At 51.1% G+C, this 20,061-nt stretch overlaps 1 protein-coding gene, 1 long non-coding RNA gene and 1 other non-coding gene across 9 annotated transcripts in view; 2 read left to right on the forward strand and 1 right to left on the reverse strand.

The window, feature by feature from the left end:
• Nucleotides 1-7,378, reverse strand: part of ACTN1 (actinin alpha 1) — a 100,185-nt gene extending 92,807 nt beyond the window's left edge. The window contains exon 1 of one of the 3 annotated variants that reach the window (XM_019451437.2): nt 7,035-7,378. In XM_019451437.2, the coding sequence (XP_019306982.1) occupies nt 7,035-7,139 (105 nt within the window). In that variant the 5' untranslated portion in view covers nt 7,140-7,378. The remainder of the gene's footprint in view (nt 1-7,034) is intronic. The other 2 variants (XM_019451434.2, XM_019451436.2) reach the window with 2 other exon arrangements.
• On the forward strand, nt 6,481-14,417 carry LOC128773025 (uncharacterized). 5 transcript variants are annotated; one of them, XR_008417248.1, is made up of 4 exons: nt 6,487-6,589; nt 10,997-11,056; nt 11,639-11,800; nt 13,367-14,417. It is a non-coding gene; the product is annotated as an uncharacterized LOC128773025 (long non-coding RNA). The 5 variants fall into 5 exon arrangements; XR_008417247.1 differs by lacking the exon at nt 6,487-6,589 and adding an exon at nt 7,562-7,894; XR_008417246.1 differs by lacking the exon at nt 10,997-11,056 and having other exon boundaries at nt 6,481-6,589.
• Nucleotides 14,418-19,711: 5,294 nt separating this feature from the next.
• Nucleotides 19,712-19,784, forward strand: TRNAK-CUU (transfer RNA lysine (anticodon CUU)). Its single transcript has one exon. It is a non-coding gene; the product is annotated as a tRNA-Lys (tRNA).
• The last annotated feature ends 277 nt before the right edge of the window (nt 19,785-20,061 follow it).

Genomic DNA, 20,061 nt, shown 5'->3' on the forward strand with positions numbered 1-20,061 from the left:
CCTCCATCAGGGCCAGGTTTGGGCAGGTAGTGGTGCTTAGCAGGACACCGGTGCCTCAGCAGTGAGACAAAACCCTGGGCTGAATCAGGAGTCCAATCAGGGGACGCCTGGCTGGCTCAGTCAGTGGAGCATATGACTCTTAATCTCAGGGTTGTGAGTTCAAGCCCCACATTGGGTACAGAGATTATTTGAAAATAAAATCTTTAAGAAAAAAAAAAAGGAGTCCAATCGGGCTGACCCAGAGTGGCCAGGACTAAGGAACCCAGCCATGACCCCTTTGGGGAGCTACAGACTAAACTGTCTAAACCAGCTGGTGGGCTCCAGGACCTCTCCAGGGTCATTGGTGAGTAACTGAGCCCAGCTCCCTGGGCCCTTGCAGAGCTGTGTGCCCAAGGAGCAAACACAAAGGGGAGAAAAGTAGGGCTGGTGGGGAAGGTGCCCTGAGACCACAGCCCCTTGGCTGCACACCCCATCCTAGAAAAAGCTTGGGTAGGTTACACGTTGGGGCAGCTCAGGTGGGGTTAACTGGCTGGGACAGTCCCAACAACACCTGCACAGGTGTGGGGCTCTCGAGCTGTACAAACAGACTGGCCTCTCAGAAAGGTGAGAGTTCAGCTCTGGGAGGGACAAAGCTGACCGGGAAAGAAGGACAAAGGATGAGAACAATGGGAGGGGGTGTTCCCTAGCCTGCAGCAGCTTACACATCATTGCCCTCTGGTCTGCCCTTCCAGCCTTCTCCTTTCTCCTACTGCCCTACCCTCCTTTACACACACACACACACACACACACACACACACACACACATGCACACACGAATGCACGCATGCACACGCACGCGCACACAGCCCAGATGTCAGGGAAAGGGGAGGCTTCCCAGCAGCACCTTCGAATCCTGCCCCACAGAGACCAACACCACATCTCTGGCCATTTGTGGCACTGCCCGGTGTGATTTCTACCTTTCCAGTTCCCTCTCCATCTAAACCATGGGTTTTCCACGACCCCAGGTGGGTGGAGCATCGGATACCCAACAGGGATTCAACCAATGCTCACTGACTGAGTCTACCAAGAGAAATTACTGATGTTCTCACACAAAGAAGGGACTAGAAGGTAGACGAGCAGAGACATCGGCTCTTCTCCAGAGACACCCAGCAGCAGATCTCAAGTCTCAGACTTGGGCCGCCCCGCCCTGGTTCCAGACCCACAAGAGGCACCAGGTCTTGTGTGACAAGTCCTCAAGCCAGGCTTACGGTTTGTGGCCACTGGCCAGGCGCCCAGCCCCAGGCCTTCCTGGAGAAGGAAAGGGGAGACCCAAATCCCAACCACAAACTACAAGACACCCCTTTGGTTTGACCTCTTCACACTTAAAACCGCCCCACAAGGAAGGGCCCAGGGGCCCAGGCCTCCTCCCACCCCACCCCCACTCCACAGAGCACAGCCTTAGCAGCCCCTTCTCAAGAAATGAGCTTCAGGAAACAAGTTTGCTCCTTTTTCGTTTGAAAAGGCTGGTGACCAGGGACCTTGCAGGAGCCTGCTAGCCTGTCACTCCTACAAGCCCATCTTCAGTGACCAACGGCTCCTGGAGATCTCATCATTCCTCAAAACTGGACAAGCTGGTTCTCAGGAAGCTCCAGGCCTTCTCACATCTGTCCCAGGGTAGGCTGGGTGGCAGCCAGAGACAGCTCCCTGGGGCAAAGCAGGGCTGGTAGGCTACCGGGAGGTTTGGGCAGGGCCTAAAGAATGCCCTCGGCTATTTGACTGTAGGGCCTGAAGACACTCTAGGCTTTATTTTAGTTTAGTTTAGTGTATTTCCTTTATTTTAGTTTAGTGTATTTTTTAAGTTTACCTATTTATTTTGAGAGAGACAGCAAGCGTGAGCCGGGGAGGGGCAGAGAGAGGGAGAGAGAGAACCCCAAGCAGGCCCCACGCTGTCAGCACAGAGCCCAACTCCGGGCTCAAACTCATGAAACGTGAGATCATCACCTGAGCTGAAATCAAGAGTCAGTCGCTTAACCGACTGAGCCACCCAGGGGCCCTCAGGCTGTCTCCTTTAGAAGACACTCATACTTTGAGGTCATTTTACCTGTACTGTGACCAACTTACAAAGCTTTTGAGCACGTCACATTCATTTGTTTCTCCTGGATACCCAAAATGTAGGCAAAGGGTAAGCAAGGGATTCTACACCATTCTATAGTGAAGGGACTGAGCAATCAGAAAGGTCAAGTGACACCGAATGAGCCAGAGATGACGTCAGGGTCCGAGGTCAAGGAGAACACAACTCCATACACTCCTAGCCAACTAGGAGTGGGCTCCTTCTAAGATGGGTTTATATACTACACCTTATCTCAAAGAATACAGGGTAAAGGCCACAGAAACTCTGGCTCCTCAAAATAGTTAACATGCATTTTTATTGAGCACGCGCTGTCAGGTGCTGTATTAAATTCCCTACACACATTACTTGGTTTAAACCTCCACTCAACTAAATCAGGCAGGAGCGATTATTAGACTCATTTCCCCATTGGCATCATCAGGCACAGAGCAGGTAAGTGATCCCCCGAGGATCACATAGGTAGTCAGTGGAGGGGCTGAGATTTGAACCCAGTGTGCCCAGAGCATGTCTAGATACAGCCCCAGGTTGATGCCAATTATTTATTCAGTGTTATTTCTTGACCCCCTACAGGCCTAACCCCGCAGGAGGCACTAGGGATTCAGCAGAAAACAGGACAGGCTGAGCGCTGGGCCCATGGCCACAGGCACGGAGTGAAGCAGGCAGGAGAGCACAAGAGTGAGGGGTAGGAGGATGGGAACAAGAGCCAATTCTCTCCTCCTGGACATTTTACTTCCACCAGGCATCAGTTTGGTTTTTGCAGTCCTAACCTCCAAGGCAGGTGGATGTCCTGTTCCTCCCCATGTAAACCCCTCCAAAACAGGCCTCCCCTCTCTGCAGGCCTCCACCTTCATCAGCTAGCTCCTGTGATGGTCCTGCAGACCAGCAGTGAGTACAAACAAGGTGGTACAGGGCCACCTGGGTGGCTCAGTCGGTTTGGCGGCCGACTTCAGCTCAGGTCACGATTTCGCGGTCTGTGAGTTCGAGCCCTGCGTTGCGCTCTGTGCTTACAGCTCAGAGCCTGGAACCTGCTTCCAATTCTGTGTCTCCCTCTCATTCTGCCCCTGCTTATTCTCTCGCTCTCAAACATAATAAACATTGAAAAAACATTTAAAAAAAAAAACCAAAAAACAAGGTGGTACATATTCCTGTGACCTGGAATGATGTGGGTACAGACTCCAGAGCTGGAACTATTTACAACCACCTTCATTTACCTGCCAGGTGAATGCCTCTCTGTTTCAACACCATTAGCTCAACAAATATTGATTAAGTTACGTATGTTAAAAAAAAAAAAAAATAGGACTGGCACCTGTGGAAATCCACATTAAACCAGAGCCTCCAAGATTTAAGAGAGAAAATAAAATTTAACAACCAAAAGCTGCCATTTTACAAATCTTCATCAACCCAGCAGGTGGGGGTATTAGCTCCTTTTTATGAATAAGGAATCGGAGGCTGAGAGGTTACAGTAACTTGCCCAAGGTCACAAGCCTGAAAGTGTGGAGCCAGGATGCTACTCAAAGTCCATGCTCTTTCCAGCTTGCCTGGCATCCAGCAGGCCTCACATGAGGTTGTGGGTGAGGGAAAAAACTGGGGGCTACGGTCATCTCGAAAAGACGGGCGTTCAGACCTGCTACCTTCTAAAAGGTGGCTTTAGAGCTCAGCCTCAAAGGTCAGGAAGATTGTGAAAGCCAGCAAACTCCCTAATCCACTGCATTTTATGTCTGGAGGCAGGGAGTCAAGCCCAAGGAACGCTGCAAGAAAGCATTCTTTGAAGAAGGGACAAGCCACGGCCAACCAATGCAGGTCTTTGAGTCATGCCTCCTGCCTGCACAGACTTCTACCTGCATCTGCATCAGGCCTAACCATTCACCAAGGAAGTGCTTCCTACCACATCACTTAATCTGATGCCCGTAAGAGCCCTGGGGATTGGCAGGGCAGGGCAGGGCAGGGCAGGGCAGGACGGGAATGTGGCCCGTTTACCGAGGAGGAAACAGATCGGAAGCACCTGTCTGTACCATTCAGCGCTCTATCCTCAGCCCTTGGAACTAGGCCTGACAGAATAGCTGCTCAAAAGTTATGTGTTGAATAGTCTAATAAAAGCTCAGAGAAGTGAAACGACTGGACCAAAGTCTCTCTTGTTGTGAACACACCAGGGCTAAAAACAGGGCCTTCTGCCTCCCACCCAGAGGCCTTCCTATCCTACCGCACTGGGTCCTCCCACCCACCCACCCACATACACTCACTCTGCTGCCTCCATCTGCAATGGTCAGCCTCCTCTGTCTACCCGTCTGCTCTGATCCCACTCAACTCTGACCTCCCACGATCAGCAGGGAGGCTGTGAAAAGCAGCCAGTTACTTCAGATCCGATCCCCCACACCTAATACCACTTCCTTATATACCTACCACCCCGCTGAAAACGAGGTGAAATTTTCAGACAAGTTCACCGAGGCCCATGCAAGGTAACAGAATTAATGGCAGGCCAAAAAAAAAAAAACCTTGGATTTTCAAAGTGAGGCCTGGAGCTTGTGCCACGCCCCCCCGGCCCCCACCCCATCAACCCACCGAAGCACGGGTTGACTCCCCTTGGTCCAGAGATCCTTGTAGGCTCTGGATGCCAAGCCCAGCTTTCCTGCCTTCCTCGCCACCAAGGGACAAGTGAGGGGAAGCTTCCTGCCCCTGACATGGCTGCATTCCAGTCCCATCATGCACCATTTGGGCCTCGGGGCTGGTCGCTTCTCCCTCTGCCCCTCATTTCCTCAACCTCAGGTGTGCCAGGCTCACATCAGCCAGAGCCAGCTCTTACAACTGTTGAGTCTGCCCTCCAGATAACCACATTTCCCAGATGACCCTGATCCCACCTGGCTACCCAGAGGCCTGGTGCACACCCCCACCACCCTGATCAGGGGTTTGTGAGTCTATATGTGTATACATACACACAGACAAATAGAAACAATACAATTTTCCTCCCCAACTATATCTAATGTATTCATTCATTCGATACCACGGAATACTGTGAACAGGTCCAGTGGCAACGCTGAGGAGACGGGAATTTCTGCCCCCCAGGAACTTCATCCCACAGTCCTGTCACTCCTGCCGCATCTAGGCATACAGTAGGTGCTCAGTAAACAGGAATGTCTCTTCTATTCCCATGGAAGATCCCAAGACATCCACCCCCCTAATCCCTCCCCCCCTGTCCAATTTAAAATCTAGTCTCATGAAGGCCTCACCCTGAAATTTAAAAAGGGCCCCCTGCCTTGGCCTCTTGATAATCTCCAAATTACCACTCCATTTCTCAGCCTCCACCAACAGCCCGAATGCCCCAGGAAATAAGCCCCCAGAGTGGGGGCTGTCACAGCCTCTCCGCAGCTCCCCCTGGGGGGACAACAGGAAGAGGGGGAGGGGTGTTTAAGCAACTGCCATACTGTAAATAAGTCAGCTGGAAGCCGGGGACCTTCTACCGTTGCCCTATAGGGTTGGGCCCAGCAGAAGCCTCGGCCTGGGTCTCAGGTCGCAGGGCTTTGAGGAAGCCCTTTGTGCGTGTGTTTTAAATTACCTCTGCTTGTCTGATGAAGTGAGTAAAAAGGGCGCCGATTCAGGGCTTAGGATTCCTGAGTGAGCTAATACAGGATGCCTTTGGCTGAAAAAAAAAAAACTTCAGTCGGCTCCCTAAACTCCCCCCCTTTTAAGTTTAAAAAAGGGAATGAATGTTACCATTTTTGGACATGAGCGTTCTCCCTCAAGCCCAGCCCTAACCGCACTATCCAAAGGGACGCGCCATCCTGTCCCCCCCATTCCCAGATCTCCGGGGGGGGGGGGGGGGGGTATGAAATGAGGAGGGACCGGATGGGAGCGGACAGCGGGGGAGGGGGGGAGAGGAGGGTGTTCAGGGTACGTGGCCGCCTGGGGCAAGAGCTCACAGCGCGGGCAGGAAGCAGAGGCAGGGTTGGGGCACCCTCCTCCCCCTCCCCACAAGAGTGGTTTCTGACCTCTTCCTGCCGCCGGCCACTGTGCCCAGGTCCCATCGCCAGCTCTGAGCCCAGCCCCTGTGGAGGGTGCGCACCCGGCACACCTCGTCTGGGACTCTTGGGGAAGGTGGCTGAGCAGGGGTTCCCCATTGACTGACCCCAAATATCTCAGTAAACAACCTCTTGCCCTGGAGCCCTTCAACTCAGATCAAGTTGCCCAAATTCGCCTTCTCCCGAGAATAAGCGGGGGTCGGACTGGCAGGACGCAGACGCAAAACCCCCATCTCCGCCGGCAGCTGAGTTAAGCAATAAAACGGTTGGTCGTCCTGACCCCGCCCCCACAGGGCCAGCTGGAGAACCCGCTTATGCCCCCCCAGTTTCCTCAGCCCCAACCCACTCCAGCAGGTCCACCTCCAGGCAGACCCGGAGGCGGCTGCCAACCCCTGCGGCGCCCGCTTTCCCCTCGGCCTGCGGGCTGGGGTTGGGAGGTGCAGAGTCGCGTGCAGCTCGCCTCCTGCAGGTACGGAGCCCAGGGTGGCCCAGGAAGCGCGCTGCCACCGCACGCCAGATGGAGAGGCGGCCAGGGGGCGGGGAAGGGAAGGGAAAATCGATCCGGAGCAAGCAGCCACCGCGCCACGGCTCAGCCCCAGCCTCCCAAGCACCGCCCTCCACCCCCTGCCCACGCGGGGACGGTGCGGCTGCAGCCGGGTGGCCTGAATCGCGGACCCCAAGGCGACCTGCCCGCCGGCGGCCCCACCTCCCCGCGCTCGGGCTCCAACGTTCGCGGGCTCTGGGAAAGGGGCTCTCCCGCTTCCGCCCGCGCCTGTAACCCAACACCCCACCTCGCGGCGGCCGCGCATCCCCCGCCCCCGCTCGTGCGAGCCTGGAATCCGTTCCGAGCCGGGAGCGCGGCTAGCGGAGCGGGCCGGGCCGGGGTGCCACGGCGTGCTGGGGCTGCTGCTGACCTTTCTCTGCTGCTTCTCCCAGGCCGGGTCCAGGAGCAGGTCTCGATCCCAGTCCTCTTCGGGCTGCATGTAGTCGTTGGTTTGCTGGGAATCATAATGGTCCATGATGGTGCGCGCGTGCTACAAGCTGGATTTCTTCCTCCACCTTCTCTCGGGGCGGCGGTGGCGGCTGCTGCTCCTGCCCCGGCGTGGGGAGGGAGTCGGGCCGGACTGGGCTGGGCTGGCGGGGCCGGGCTCGCTCCCCTGCGCCCGGTTCCGCCGCGGCGCTGCTCGCGGTAGCTGCTGCTGGCGGCGGTGGCGGCGGCCGGCTGCTGGAGCTCGCGGACTGCCTGCCTGGGACCTAATCTCCACGCACAGTGAGCGAGGCGGACACACTCGCGCTGCGGGAGCAGAGGCGGGCGGGGGCGGGGGGAAGCGGCAGAGCCCTCCCGAGGTTCTCCATTGGCCAGGCCGAGTTGCCCAAACTTCCCCCCATCGCCTTTCATTGGGAATTCCTGGCATCCGTCAGCCGGGCCGCGGCGCATATAGGTGGACTGGGCGGCCCCCTCCCGGCGCGCACGCCCCCGCCCACTCCCCGGGTTCCCACTCCCCCGCCGCTCATGTGACACCGGCTTAAGCCGAACGGGACCGAAGCCGGGGGACGCCTCCCCGAGCTGTGGGACCGAGCGGCAGCGCGCCCCGGAGCCCCAGTCGCCGCCTGGGACTGGACACGCTCCCCGCCCGCGGGAAGGCGGCGAACTCCGGCGCGCCGGCCTTACTGCTCCCCCGACGCGCTCCAAACCCCAGGCGGCCCGCGGCTGGAGAAGGGACGCGAGGAAACCCGGAAAGCGTTTCATTTCTCCTTCCCGGGGTCCGGAGAGGTCAGCACCCAAGGAAAGGGGGCAGGGAATGCTGGAATGGAAAGGAATTTCCCGGGAATTTCTTGACCATCCCTCCCGCCTCCGTCCGGCCCCGCCCGTCGCGACCGGGCAGACCCCTGCCCTACGAGAGAGAGCCCGTATCTTGCCACTGAATGGCACTCGGGAGCCTCAGAGCTTTCCCGCCTCGCCACCGGCTCCTTTCTGGCCCGACCTCGGTCTCAGGGGACCGCTCTGCCTAGGGGCTTCCCGGGCAGCGCCTAGGTCCCCCAACTTTCTGGGATCCGCTGTCGGTCCCCGCGGGCGGACGGGCCGGATCTACCCTCGTATACACCTGGGCAGCACCCTGAAAACTGGGACGGAGGGCCCTGAGTGGTTTACCCACTCCACGCCCCGCCCCCAACACACACACCTGACAAATGGGGAGACCGAGGCTCAAAGAGTTGGGTTCGAAAAGGGATTTAGCAGGTTTTCAGGACTCCACACACTGACCTGTAACCTTAGGCCTGATAAACAAAGCCTTATTGTTATTGGTGGAGGAAAGAGGGCGGGATTGGCTAAACACCTCTCACTTCTTGGTGCCTGCCTGGGCTTCCTTCCCCAGGCCTAGTAAGGAGGGCCTAAACACACTGCCCCTGCTGTGACAGATACTGGGAAGCGGCAGCCCTGACCTGGTGGGTTCCTCTGAGGGATCCCAGACCGAAGAACAGTAGGAGCAAGCCGGCCTCCGACAGGTCATGGGCATGGTGGGGCTTTTATATTGGTGCCCTGAGGATTAGCTGAGCCAACTCAGGAACTCCAGCGTGTCACCCCAGAGGGGAGTGAAGGACTTAGAAGAGTGCATTGCCAGGTAGGGCCATGAATTAGGATACGTGAAAGGCCACAGAGGGAAAAGGTGAAGTGCCTCCGACTCTCAGAACAGCTAGCTGATGCTGCTGTAAGCCGCTGTCTGTTGTGCTGTCACTCCCTGTACCATTAGTCAACCTCACGTTTCTGCAAGTGTTACCGGTCAGCGGCCAGCACTGTGCCTGCCACCAGCCCCTGGCTGAGGAAGCACTGCCTCGGAGCCAGAGAGGGTAGATTTATAGACTATTTTATAACCATTTCTGAACTATGGCTCTAAACCTAACATAGAGGGTAATATCGTGCTGTAGCCATCCATTCACTCAATAAATATTTGCTGAGCACCGTCTGTGTGTCAGGGGATGTGCTAGATGTTATGTATATACAGATGAAAAAGACACAATTCCTTCCCCATGCAGCCCAGCCGAGACAGATACAGAAACAAAAATATACTGCAAGGAGACAGCTCTGACCACTGAGTCCAGCAGGGGAAGGGAGGCTCCAGGTGGAACTTTTTGGAGTAGGTGAAATTCAAGTGAGCCTTGAAAACAAGAGTCAGCCAGATGAAGAGTGTGGGAGGTTATTCCAGGCAGAAGGAGCGGTGTGAGTTAGTACATGGGGGCAGGAAACTGCAGGGTATAAAAGGAATGCCTAACATTTCACTGCGGCTAGACTAGAAATCCAAGGCCAGGAGGGGCAAGAGATGGGGCTGTGGAGATGGGCAGCGGCCAGACCACGTAGGCCTGGTACACTGTGTGAAGTGTGGATCTGAGGGGAATGAGGCTGTACAGAAGCTTTGAGAACCAAGTGCAAAGCAATTGCAATAATCCGGGTAGGCATGGCCCCTTAGTCCATTTGGGCCGCTGTAACAGAATCCCATAGACTGGGTGGCTTCGACAGGAACGTTTATTTCTCAGGGTTCTGGAGGCTGGGAAGTCCAAGGTCAGATTCGGTGTGGTGAGAGCCCACATCCCGGCTCCTAGACAGCCATCTTCTGTGTCCTCATGTGGTGGTAGGAGCTCTGCCCTCATGACACCCACTCATCCTCCTAATACGGTCGCTCTGGGGGGTGGGGGCAGGATTTCAACATGTGAATTTGGGCGGGACATGAACTTCAGTCTCTTGCAAATGGAGAAGAGTGGATAGACAAGAAATACCTAGAAAATAAAACTGAGCAGCCTCAGAGTTTCAGTGTGAGAACAGAGGAGTCTTTGCTGCTCTCGACCAATGTCCCATATGGAATAGACCATGCAATTTATCTATATTATCTTAGGTAAGTTCTACTATGAGATGAGGGCTGTCTCTGCCTTACAGAGAAAACCAACCAAAGCTCAGTGAGGTAGCTAACTAGCCCCATATACACGTAACACACATACATGTGACACCTAAACCCATGCTTTGGCCCCAGTGTTTCTCAGCCCTAGGATAGTTTGACACCCTCCTTCCCAGGGGATATTTGGCAATATCTGGAGACACTGTCTAGTTGTCACACCTGGCGGGTCCCTACTGGCATGCAGTGGACAGAAGCTAAACATCTGTTAACAAGCAGGACAGGACAGTCTCCCCACAACAAAGAATGATCCAGCCCAAAATATCAACAGTGCTAGGGTTGAGAACCCCTGCCTTAATTATTGGTTTCTAGTTTGGATGATCTGGTGAATGGTGGCAGTACGACCAACTGACAAAGAATTTCAGATTTGGGAATGGAATCCCGGATTGAACGCACAGAGCTTGAAGGGGTCGGAGAATGTTCAGATTCGGTGGTCCGGCAAGCAGGTGACCGCATGGCCCTGACCTCAGAGGAAACAGATCTGAGAGTCATCTGTGTACAGGTGGTATTGATCCCATGTGACCACCCATGAAGAATAACGAATGCCTAAGCGGGACTGGGAAGGGACCACAGCTGAACCAGGAGAAGCAGCACTTAGAAGGAAGTATAAAGAACAAGGTCCCCTGATGGAGACAGAGGAAGGGGTCAGCAGGAACACAGAGAGCCTGGCCCACTCTGTGTCATAAAAGTCAAAGGTGTGAAGTTTCAAAGTGAGGGGAGTCAGCAACATCAGATATATCAGGAAAATAAGGCTTAATGAAGTATTCTTTGCATGTGATCATTGAAAATTCACTGGTGTCCTTTGCCTGTGGAATTTCAATAATGTGGCCAAAGCTGTGACTTTAAAGAGACACTAGCCAGGAATAAAGGACAACAGTGAATATAGAAGTCCCAGACGGGGGTCCAAAGGAGGAATTTTTTTCTTTGAATAGGAGAAACTTGAGGAAGGATTCCGTTGAGAGGAAAGAACTGAAAAGGCAAGCAAGTGAAAGGTGAGAGGTGGCACAGTTTTGAGGAGACAAGACCGTGTGGGTTCAAGGGTGCAGGCTGAAAAGATGGGCCCATAAAAAGGGCAAAGGGGGTGTGCCTGTCTGGCTCAGTCAGTAGACCATATGACTCTTGATCTTGGGGTTATGAGCTCAAGCCCCACATTGGGAGGAGAGATTACTTAAAACTAAAATCTTGGGGCACCTGGGTGGCTCAGTTGGTTAAGCGCCCGACTTCAGCTCAGGTCATGATCTCGCAGTTTGTGAGTTTGAGCCCCGCGTTGGGCTCTGTGCTGATGGCTCGGAGCCTGGAGCCTGCTTCAGATTCTGTGTCTCCCTCTCTCTCTGCCCCTCCCCTGCTCATTCTCTCTCTCTCTCTCCCTCCCTCTCTCTCTCTCTCTCAAAAATGAATACACATTACAATTTTTTTAAATAAAATCTTTAAAAAAAAAAAAAAAGAGGAAAAGGCCCTGGTGCTCTGAGTAGGGGGATGGGGGACGAGGATGGGCGAGGGTGTCCAGAAGTGAATCTCAAGAGGGTATGGGAGTGGGTTGAAGCAATAACTGATGATCTTGGTCTTCTCAATAGGGAAGAGGCCCCGCAGGATGGACTGAAGGTGTGGAATTGACCGATCTTTCCATCCAGGACTCACTGGTGGCCATCACACTGTGATACTAGTTCCATATAACACCATCTCCCACAGAGAAAACAGAATTACTAAACATGCTGATTTTTTTTACAGATACTAAGGTATATGCATGTTTCTAACATCCATTCTTTTCCTTCAGTCAGGGTATAATGTACAGTAAAATGCATTCCCCAAGGGTGCTCATCTTCAGCACACAGCTCAGTGAAATGTCTCCTGGGTCTACACCCATGAAACTACTACCCAGCTCGAGATAAAACATTCTCAGCACCTCAGGTTTTCTCATGCCCCTTCCCAATCTATACCCCTGATCCACGTAGGAAGCCATTATTCTGACTTCCTACTGCCAGTGATTGTCCTCACTTGTTTTTGCACTTCATATACATGGAATCATACAGCGTGTATGCTTCGGTTTCTGGATTTTTCACACGATTTCATGTCTATGAGATTTGTGTGTGTGTTGTGTATTGTATCCATAGCTCATTTGTTTTTGTTTTGTTCTGGTTTTGCTGTGTAGTATTTCACTGCATAAGTATATCCCAAGTAATGTATCCACTCTCTTGTTGACGGGCACTTGCCTCGTTTATAGTTTGGAGCTACCATACGTAAGCTGCCATGAACATTTCTATGTGTGTTTTTGGTGACCATATGCATTCATTCTCTTGGGTATACACCTACGAAGGGATTGGGTCATAGGGTGGGTCTATATTTCATTTTAGTAGCTATTGCCAAAACACTTTTTCAAATTGACGGTAACAGTTGAATTTCCAGCAGCAAGGTCCGAGGAATTCAGTCATTCCACATCCTCTGACTACAAGCTATTGTCAATTTTTGTTTTCATTTTAGCCATTATGGTGGGTGAAGAGTGGTCTCTTTTTATGGGTTTAATCTTGCCATAGGCTTGTCAACCTTTTGAATAAAAAACTTCCATTCTTGCTGTCATTAATAGCAGTTGATTCTTAATGTATTAGCTCCTTGAGATAAGGAGACAATGGCATGTGTATTGTATCGATTTCACCAAATTTAATTCATTCAACAAATATTTAGCAAGCAATTGCTCTATGCCCTGCACCGTGCTGGAGAATAAAGATGCAAGAGTGGTCATGTCCCTCTTAGAATAGACAGTAGATGCTTAATAAATATTCCATGAATAATTTTTTCCGGAGGCTATTCAGCCCCTAGTGGGAGCTGTTTTGTTTTGGACTTGTTTTGGTGGGAAGCCATGGCCATTTCATGTGACTTTTCAATTCAAAGTTTAAGAAAAAAAACAGATTTTTTTTTTTTTGAGAGAGAGAGAGAGAGAGAGAGAGAGAGAATGGGAGAGAGAGAGAGAGGGAGCAGGGGAGGGGCAAAGGGAGAGAGAGAATCCCAAGCAGGCTCCGTGCTGTCAGCTGAGCCCGACTCGGGGCTCAAACTCACCAACCGTGAGATCATGACCTGAGCCAAAATCAAAAGTTGGACGCTTAACCGACTAAGTCACCCAGGTGCCCTCCAAACAGCTCTTTAAAAACAAAACAAAACCCCTGGGGTCATGTGGGCAGCCAAAATGGAGTGAGGTAAGATCATGAAGGAAAATTGGAAGATTTATCTGGGAAGCAGTCCTGACTCCTCTCTTTCCAGAGGCTCGGCCTCTTTTGCCCCTTTTCCATTCATTCTCTGCATTTCTCTAGGTGCGATGACAAAGGAACGGAGATCGAGGGCAGAATTCTTGCCATTCTTGCCATTCACTGCCATGGCCAGTGGCCACGAACTGAGGCTCAAGAAGTTTGCTCAAGTCATGGCAGGGCAGACAGCATTGATGTCCCTTCAGGCACCAGTCAGGCCTTTCCCTGGATGGGAGATCTCCTGACTCAGCAGCAACAGGCTCTGAGACTAGCCGAATCCACCACCAGCACTGCAGACAACTGTTTCTGCCCCAATCTAGTCGGTAATGAGTCACCCAGAAAGCCATAAGTGCTTTGCTATTGAAAGGACCTAGGTCTGGAGTAGATGACCCAATTTCCTTGGAAAGAAGAAATCATGTCTATGAGTTCTGGGAGTACTTATTGGGCACCTACTCTGTGCCAGGCAGAATTCTAGGAGACCCACAGGAGAGCCCTATTCCTCCCAAACCTTCTGGACTAGCTGTGACCAAACAATGGGCTTCCGCCTCTAGAATTCATCATCCAAGAATCCATCAGATACTTACTGACAGGCTGAGAGAATAGAAACGAGTTGGACTGCCACGTGGGGTGACATAAACAATGTAGAGTACCAGCCCAGTGCCTGACATGCACCAGGCCACCTAGATGCTCAGCAGTTTCTTTTTCTTACCCTACTATGTGTCATTCATTGGCCGTGCAAGTCCCCATGAGGAAACACAAAAAAAGCAGCATCTGCAAGATTCTGGAAAGTAAAAGCTCTGTGGACCTCCCAGCCCGGAGTTCTGGGGATTTCCTTCAGCGTGTCCCAAATCTCTAACCTTACACCCTAATGGTCACGGGTTCCTTACTGGCTCTTCCTAAGAGAACTAAGGACAGTAGTATTTGCAGAAGGCTAAAAGGAGGGAGGGAACTCACCATGGTTTCTTGGGTTTCTGGCTCCATAGGTCAGAGATCTCAGTTGCATTGCCGGTCCCAACAGCAGTCTAATTTATGCACGCCTTTGTCACTGAATTCCCATAGACACCATTTGTGGTTGTCTCTCTAATATATATCATATATTATAGCGTTCTCTATTGTGCTTCTTTGTCCCCATGTTATTTCCTATTCTCACTCTGTGGTTTCATCCCTCTTCCTTCCCCCACACAGGGCCTAGAACACCATAGGTGCTCCAGTTCAATCTTTGCTGAATGAAAGAATGCGTTAGGCAAATTCCATCTCGGTGCCTCAGTTTCCCTCATCAACCTGTAGGAGGCCCTGGAAGTCCAGTCCTTTGCCATAGCCTATGTAAGCCTTTCCTAAGTCTTCTGACCACCCAAGGAGCCAGTGCTGGAGACACGGACGTGGCCATCTAGCTCACATGCCTCAGCCAGCAGCTCCCAGCCCTCACCAGGCCTACCTCCTCACCACCAGGGAAAGGTTGTTTGCCTCTAGGCCAGCTCCTGCCCCTCCCACTACACGCGGCTCAGGGGAGGAGAGAACACAGTTTCCCTCTAGCAGAATCTCTAGTAAAGGACAGGCCTAGAGCACGCAGAAGTTTGTTTCCATGCTCTGCCTCGTTCTCAGGTCTTAGGTGCCAAGTGATGGAACATCTGGCCTCTCTGGTGCCCTCTTTTTCATCTGTTGGCATATATCTTTACCCCAAATTCCAGAGGAAATCCAGGCAGGACCCTCAGAAGTCTTCACTTCCGATAGTTACCCTGAGATGGGTTCTGTGAGCAAGAGATAGTCACGCCTGATAGCGGCCAAACCTGAGTCCTCCAAGGAGGGCTTCGAGCTCCCCCAGCTACCTCTAGTTCCCAGCAAATCACAGCTAGGAAATCCCTGTTGAGTAACACACTCCCCTGCCCCGTTTTAGGAGCTGGCAGGCAGAATCCAGGCCGGGGGAATGCGTTGCAGGGAAGTCTGATTAACCTCAGCTTCCCTCTCTTAGCAACTGGGTCCCACTGGTCTCCCACAGAAGCTAAGCCCCAGAGGGCTGCCCAGGGCGCTTCCTAGAAATGAGAGAAAAATCTTCTGGCAGCAAGGTAACCTCAGAAGAAGACTCGGGGCCAGGAGACCTGTGCCCCCCGGGCTTTGGTTTATTCACCTGCAAAGTAAGAGGGCTGGACTCACCAGATGGTGGTTAAGCCCTGAGCCCTACCCTAAGAACATCTTTCTCAGGCTCCTTCTCTATATTGCAATGACAAGTGGGTTTGAGTCCAATCTTGAATATAAACAAATTCCTCTAGGGGCGCCTGGTGGCTCAATTGGTTAAGCGTCTGACTCTTGATTTTGGCTCAGGTCATGGTCTCACGGTTGGGGGATCCATCGACTGAGCCCCCGCGTTGGTCTGCGCACTGAGTGTGGAGCCTGCTTGGGATTCTCCTTCTCCCTCTCCCTCTGCCCCTCTCCTGCTCACTCTCCCTCTCTCTCTTTCTTTCAAAATACATAAATAAACATTGACAAAAAAATAAGCAAGTTCCTCTATAAAAGATACAGAGTCTCACAAAGTTACTTAATTTTTGTTTTAATGTTCCTTAAATATATACAAACGGAAAACTAGGTACACACTTGTTAAGGTTTTAGGTTTACAATTAACATAGAATAAAAACAAGCTTACAAATTCCCATCTAAAAGAAACTATAAAAGCAGTAAGACTCACCTTAGCTGCTTTAATTTAAATTTGACTGTTGCTATTTGCCCAAATGAAACTGCTCCTCCCAGCATGACTGAAGTTCTGGCGGTGACAGAGTAGGTGGCCCGTTTGCCTTCAGGACGCCTGTCTTCCCGCGTGCCTTCCCGTGACTCTGTTCTACTGTCTCTGAACTGCTGCATCAGGGCATCACTTAACCCTTGAAGGGAACACACCGTTATGCGTTAAGTTCCCTTCTCCTGTGTTCTCATTAGCATTCCACAATTAAAGGTGTTTCCTTTTTTTTTTTTTTTTTAAGTTCTTTTTAATCTTTTTGCCAACAGGATCCTTCTCTCAAGTTTCAATGTCCTGGGGTGGGGGGTGGGCAAAATAGGAATTAAGAAGTACACGCTTCTAGTTATAAAATAAACAAATCACAGGGACGAAAAGTACAGCATAGGGAATATAGTCAATAATACTATAATAACTTTGTGTGGTGACAGTAACTACACTTATGGTTAAGTATATAGTAATATATATAATTGTTGAAATGCTATGTTGTATACCTGAAATGAGCATAATATTATATGTAAACTATACTTCAATTAATTTTTTTTTTTAATTTTGGGGCACCTGGCTGGCTCAGTCAGTAGGGCATGTGACTCTTGTTTTCTTGTTTTTGTTTTTGTTTTTTTTTTCCCCACCCCGAGCATGTGACTCTTGATCTCAGGGTCATGAGTTGAGCCCCACATTGGGGGTAGAATTTACTTAAAAAAATTTTTTTTTATTTAAAAAGTTTCAGGGTGCCTGGGTGGCTCAGTCAGTTAGGCATCCAACTTCTGCCCAAGTCATGATCTCAAGGTTCGTGAGTTTGAGCCCCACATCGGGCTCTGGGCTGACAATGTGGAATCTGGACCCTGCTTCAGATTCTGTGTCTCCCTCTCTTCTCTCTGCCCCTCCCCTGCTCTAGTGCTCTCTCTCTCTCTCTCTCAAAAATAAGTAAACATTTAAAAAAATTAAAATATCTTTAAAACAAAATCTCACTGTCCTTACCTTCAAGAGAAGGAGAATCACCTTGATTCTCCCTACTTTACAGGATGACTGTGAACATTCATTCATTCATCCTATCATCATTTATCTAGTACATACTATGTGCCAGACAATGTTCTAGGCACAGAGCTTTCCTTCCCTGTGGAGCTGCCATTCCAATAGGAGAGACTGATAATAGGAGAAATGAGGAAAATAATAGGATAATATTAAGGAAAAAATTAAGCAGGGATGGGAACAGAGTATGGGGATCCAATATATGGGTTTTCTGACATCACCAAGCAATTCTCTGATACCAACTGGGTGCCCAACAATTCAACTCCATTCTGACACTGTCTACCTGGTGACAGCATCAGGTCCCCCCGGTTAAGTGCCCAGGCCTGCAAGATTTCAGGTGCCAATCGCACCTCTGCTTCAGGCTGACTGGCTATAGATCCCAGGTTCCCACAGCTCCCTCCATGGGTTTGACTGATTTGCCAGAGTGGCTCACAAAGTTCAGAGAAATGTTTTACTTATTAGATGACTGGCTTATTATAAAAGGATATAATCCAGGAAGAGCCAGATGGAAGAGATGCCTAGGGCAAGGTATGGGGACAGGGTGCCACTCTCCTAGGTTCTCCACATGTTCACCAACCCGGAAGCTTTCCAAACACCATCTTTTTTGGGGTCTTTTATGGAGGATTCATTACATGACTGATTAAATCATTGCCTGCTGGCGATTGATCCAATCCCCAATCCTTCTCCTCTCTCAGAAGGTCAGGGAGGTAGGACTGAAGGTTCTAAGCCTTCCACCACATGGTTGGCTCTCCTGGCAACCAGCCCCCACTCCTAGGGGCTTTCTAAAAGGCACCCCATGGGGCGCCTGGGTGGCTCAGTCGGTTAAGCAGCCGACTTCGGCTCAGGTCATGATCTCACGGTCCCTGAGTTTGAGCCCTGCGTCGGGCTCTGTGCTGACAGCTCAGAGCCTGTAGCCTGTTTCAGATTGTGTGTCTCCTTCTCTCTCTGACCCTCCCCCGTTCATGCTCTGTCTCTCTCTGTCTCAAAAATAAATAAACGTTAAAAAATAAAAATAAAAAATAAATAAATAAAAGGCACCCCATTAACACAAACTCTGGTGTTATTGAAAAGGGTTCGTTGTGAATATCAAGACACCTTCCTTGCTCTTATCACATAGGAAATTCCAAGGGTATGAAGAGCTTTGTGCCAGAAATGGGGACAAAGACCAAATATATATTTGTTCTTATAAATCACAATATCTCAGGGGAGAAGTAGAGGGAGGTTACATTTTTAAAATGGCATGTTCTGGGGAGGCTTCATAGAGTAGGTAACATTTAAGACCTAAGCGAGTTGGAGGAAGCTAAAGCATTTGAGGAACAGCCAGGAGGTCAGGTGTCTATTTTGGAATAACACACAACGAGCGCGAGTGTGTGTGTGTGTGTGTGTGTGTGTGTGTGTGTGTGTGTGCGCGCGCGCGCACACACACGGAAAAGCACAATGCAAACCTGGATATATAGTAGATACCATTGTTTCACTGCCCAGCAACCATTTCCCCTCCTGGCAACTCTGCGGTGATATTCCTCTGGGGAGGCACCTCCCCTGTCCCTGGTCTCCCCTGCTGGTAGGATGACCCCACCCCTACCCACCAGGGCTGGGCAAATGATGGGCCCGACCAATCAGAACAAAACAATTGGTTTAGGCCTCGGCGTGGGACCCAATCAGAATGAATAACACACAATGGCATTGCGGGCACCCTTGGGAGAGAGCCACAGTCTTTTCCCCCTGGAGATCCAAGCAGTAAAGATGATAGGAGCCTGGAGCTTTCCGGAGCCACCCACTTGGAACCTGAGAAAAAAGCCAGTGCAGAGGAAGATCACAGGGATGAATCCTGTAGACATATTTTGATCCCCTGTATCAAGCTGTATCTACTTCTGAACTTCCCAGTTTATGTGCACCAATTAATTCCCTGTTTTGCTGCATAAGCTGGTGTGTTAGTTATCTATTGCTGCACAGTAAATTGCTGCAAGACGCGGTCACTGAAAAGAACATCTATTACCTCACAGTTTCTCTAGGTCAGGGATTTGGGAGTGCTCGAAGCTGCGTGATTCTGGTTCAGGGTCTCTCGCAGGCTTTCAGGTGGGGTGGTAGCAAGGACTCTGAAGGCCTGGCTGGGCCTGAAGGATGTGCTTTCACAGTGGTTCACCCCATGGCTGTTGGCAGGAGCCCTCAGTTCCCCGTCACGCGGGTTCTGCAGAGGCTGGGTGAGTGTCCTCACAACATGGCTGCTGACGTCCCCTGAGGGAGAGACATCCAAGAGAGCAAGTGAGGCGTGCCCTTTAGAAGCTCGTCCCTGAAGTCACTCTGAAGTGTTACTACCTCAAGCCCACGCTCAAGGGGAGGGAAGCAGGCCCCTCCTCTTGAAGGGAGGAAGATCAAAGAATTTGTGGACATATCTGAAAACCGCCACACCTGGCTTAACCTTGATGTTCTGTCACTCGCAACCACTAGAGTTCTGACAGTTATTCAGGAGTTTATCACAATTGTATTATGGCTGTTACAACATGGCTCTCGGCAAAAGCAACAACAACAAAAAAAACCCAGCCGCCTATAATGTGCTAACAACGTACATCTTATAAATGCCAATTCGATCCTGTCCTAGGTAAGCTCAAAAACCTCCAATGGCCGTCGTGGTCCAAAAGTTCAAATTTCTTGAGGGGGTCCAACTGGCTCAGTCGGTAGAGCATGAGACTCTTAATCTCAGGGTTGTGGGTTCGAGCCCCATGTTGGGTGTAGAGATTACTTAAAAAAAAAAATCTTAAAAATAAAGTTCAGGGGCGCCTGGGTGGCGCAGTCGGTTAAGCGTCCGACTTCAGCCAGGTCACGATCTCGCGGTCTGTGAGTTCGAGCCCCGCGTCAGGCTCTGGGCTGATGGCTCGGAGCCTGGAGCCTGTTTCCGATTCTGTGTCTCCCTCTCTCTCTGCCCCTCCCCCGTTCATGCTCTGTCTCTCTGTGTCCCAAAAATAAATAAAAAAAGTTGAAAAAAAAAAAAATAAATAAAGTTCAAATT

The sequence above is a fragment of the Panthera pardus genome, unplaced genomic scaffold, assembly GCF_024362965.1.
Source record: "Panthera pardus isolate Hobbes unplaced genomic scaffold, ASM2436296v1 HiC_scaffold_24, whole genome shotgun sequence".
Lineage (NCBI taxonomy): Eukaryota > Metazoa > Chordata > Mammalia > Carnivora > Felidae > Panthera > Panthera pardus.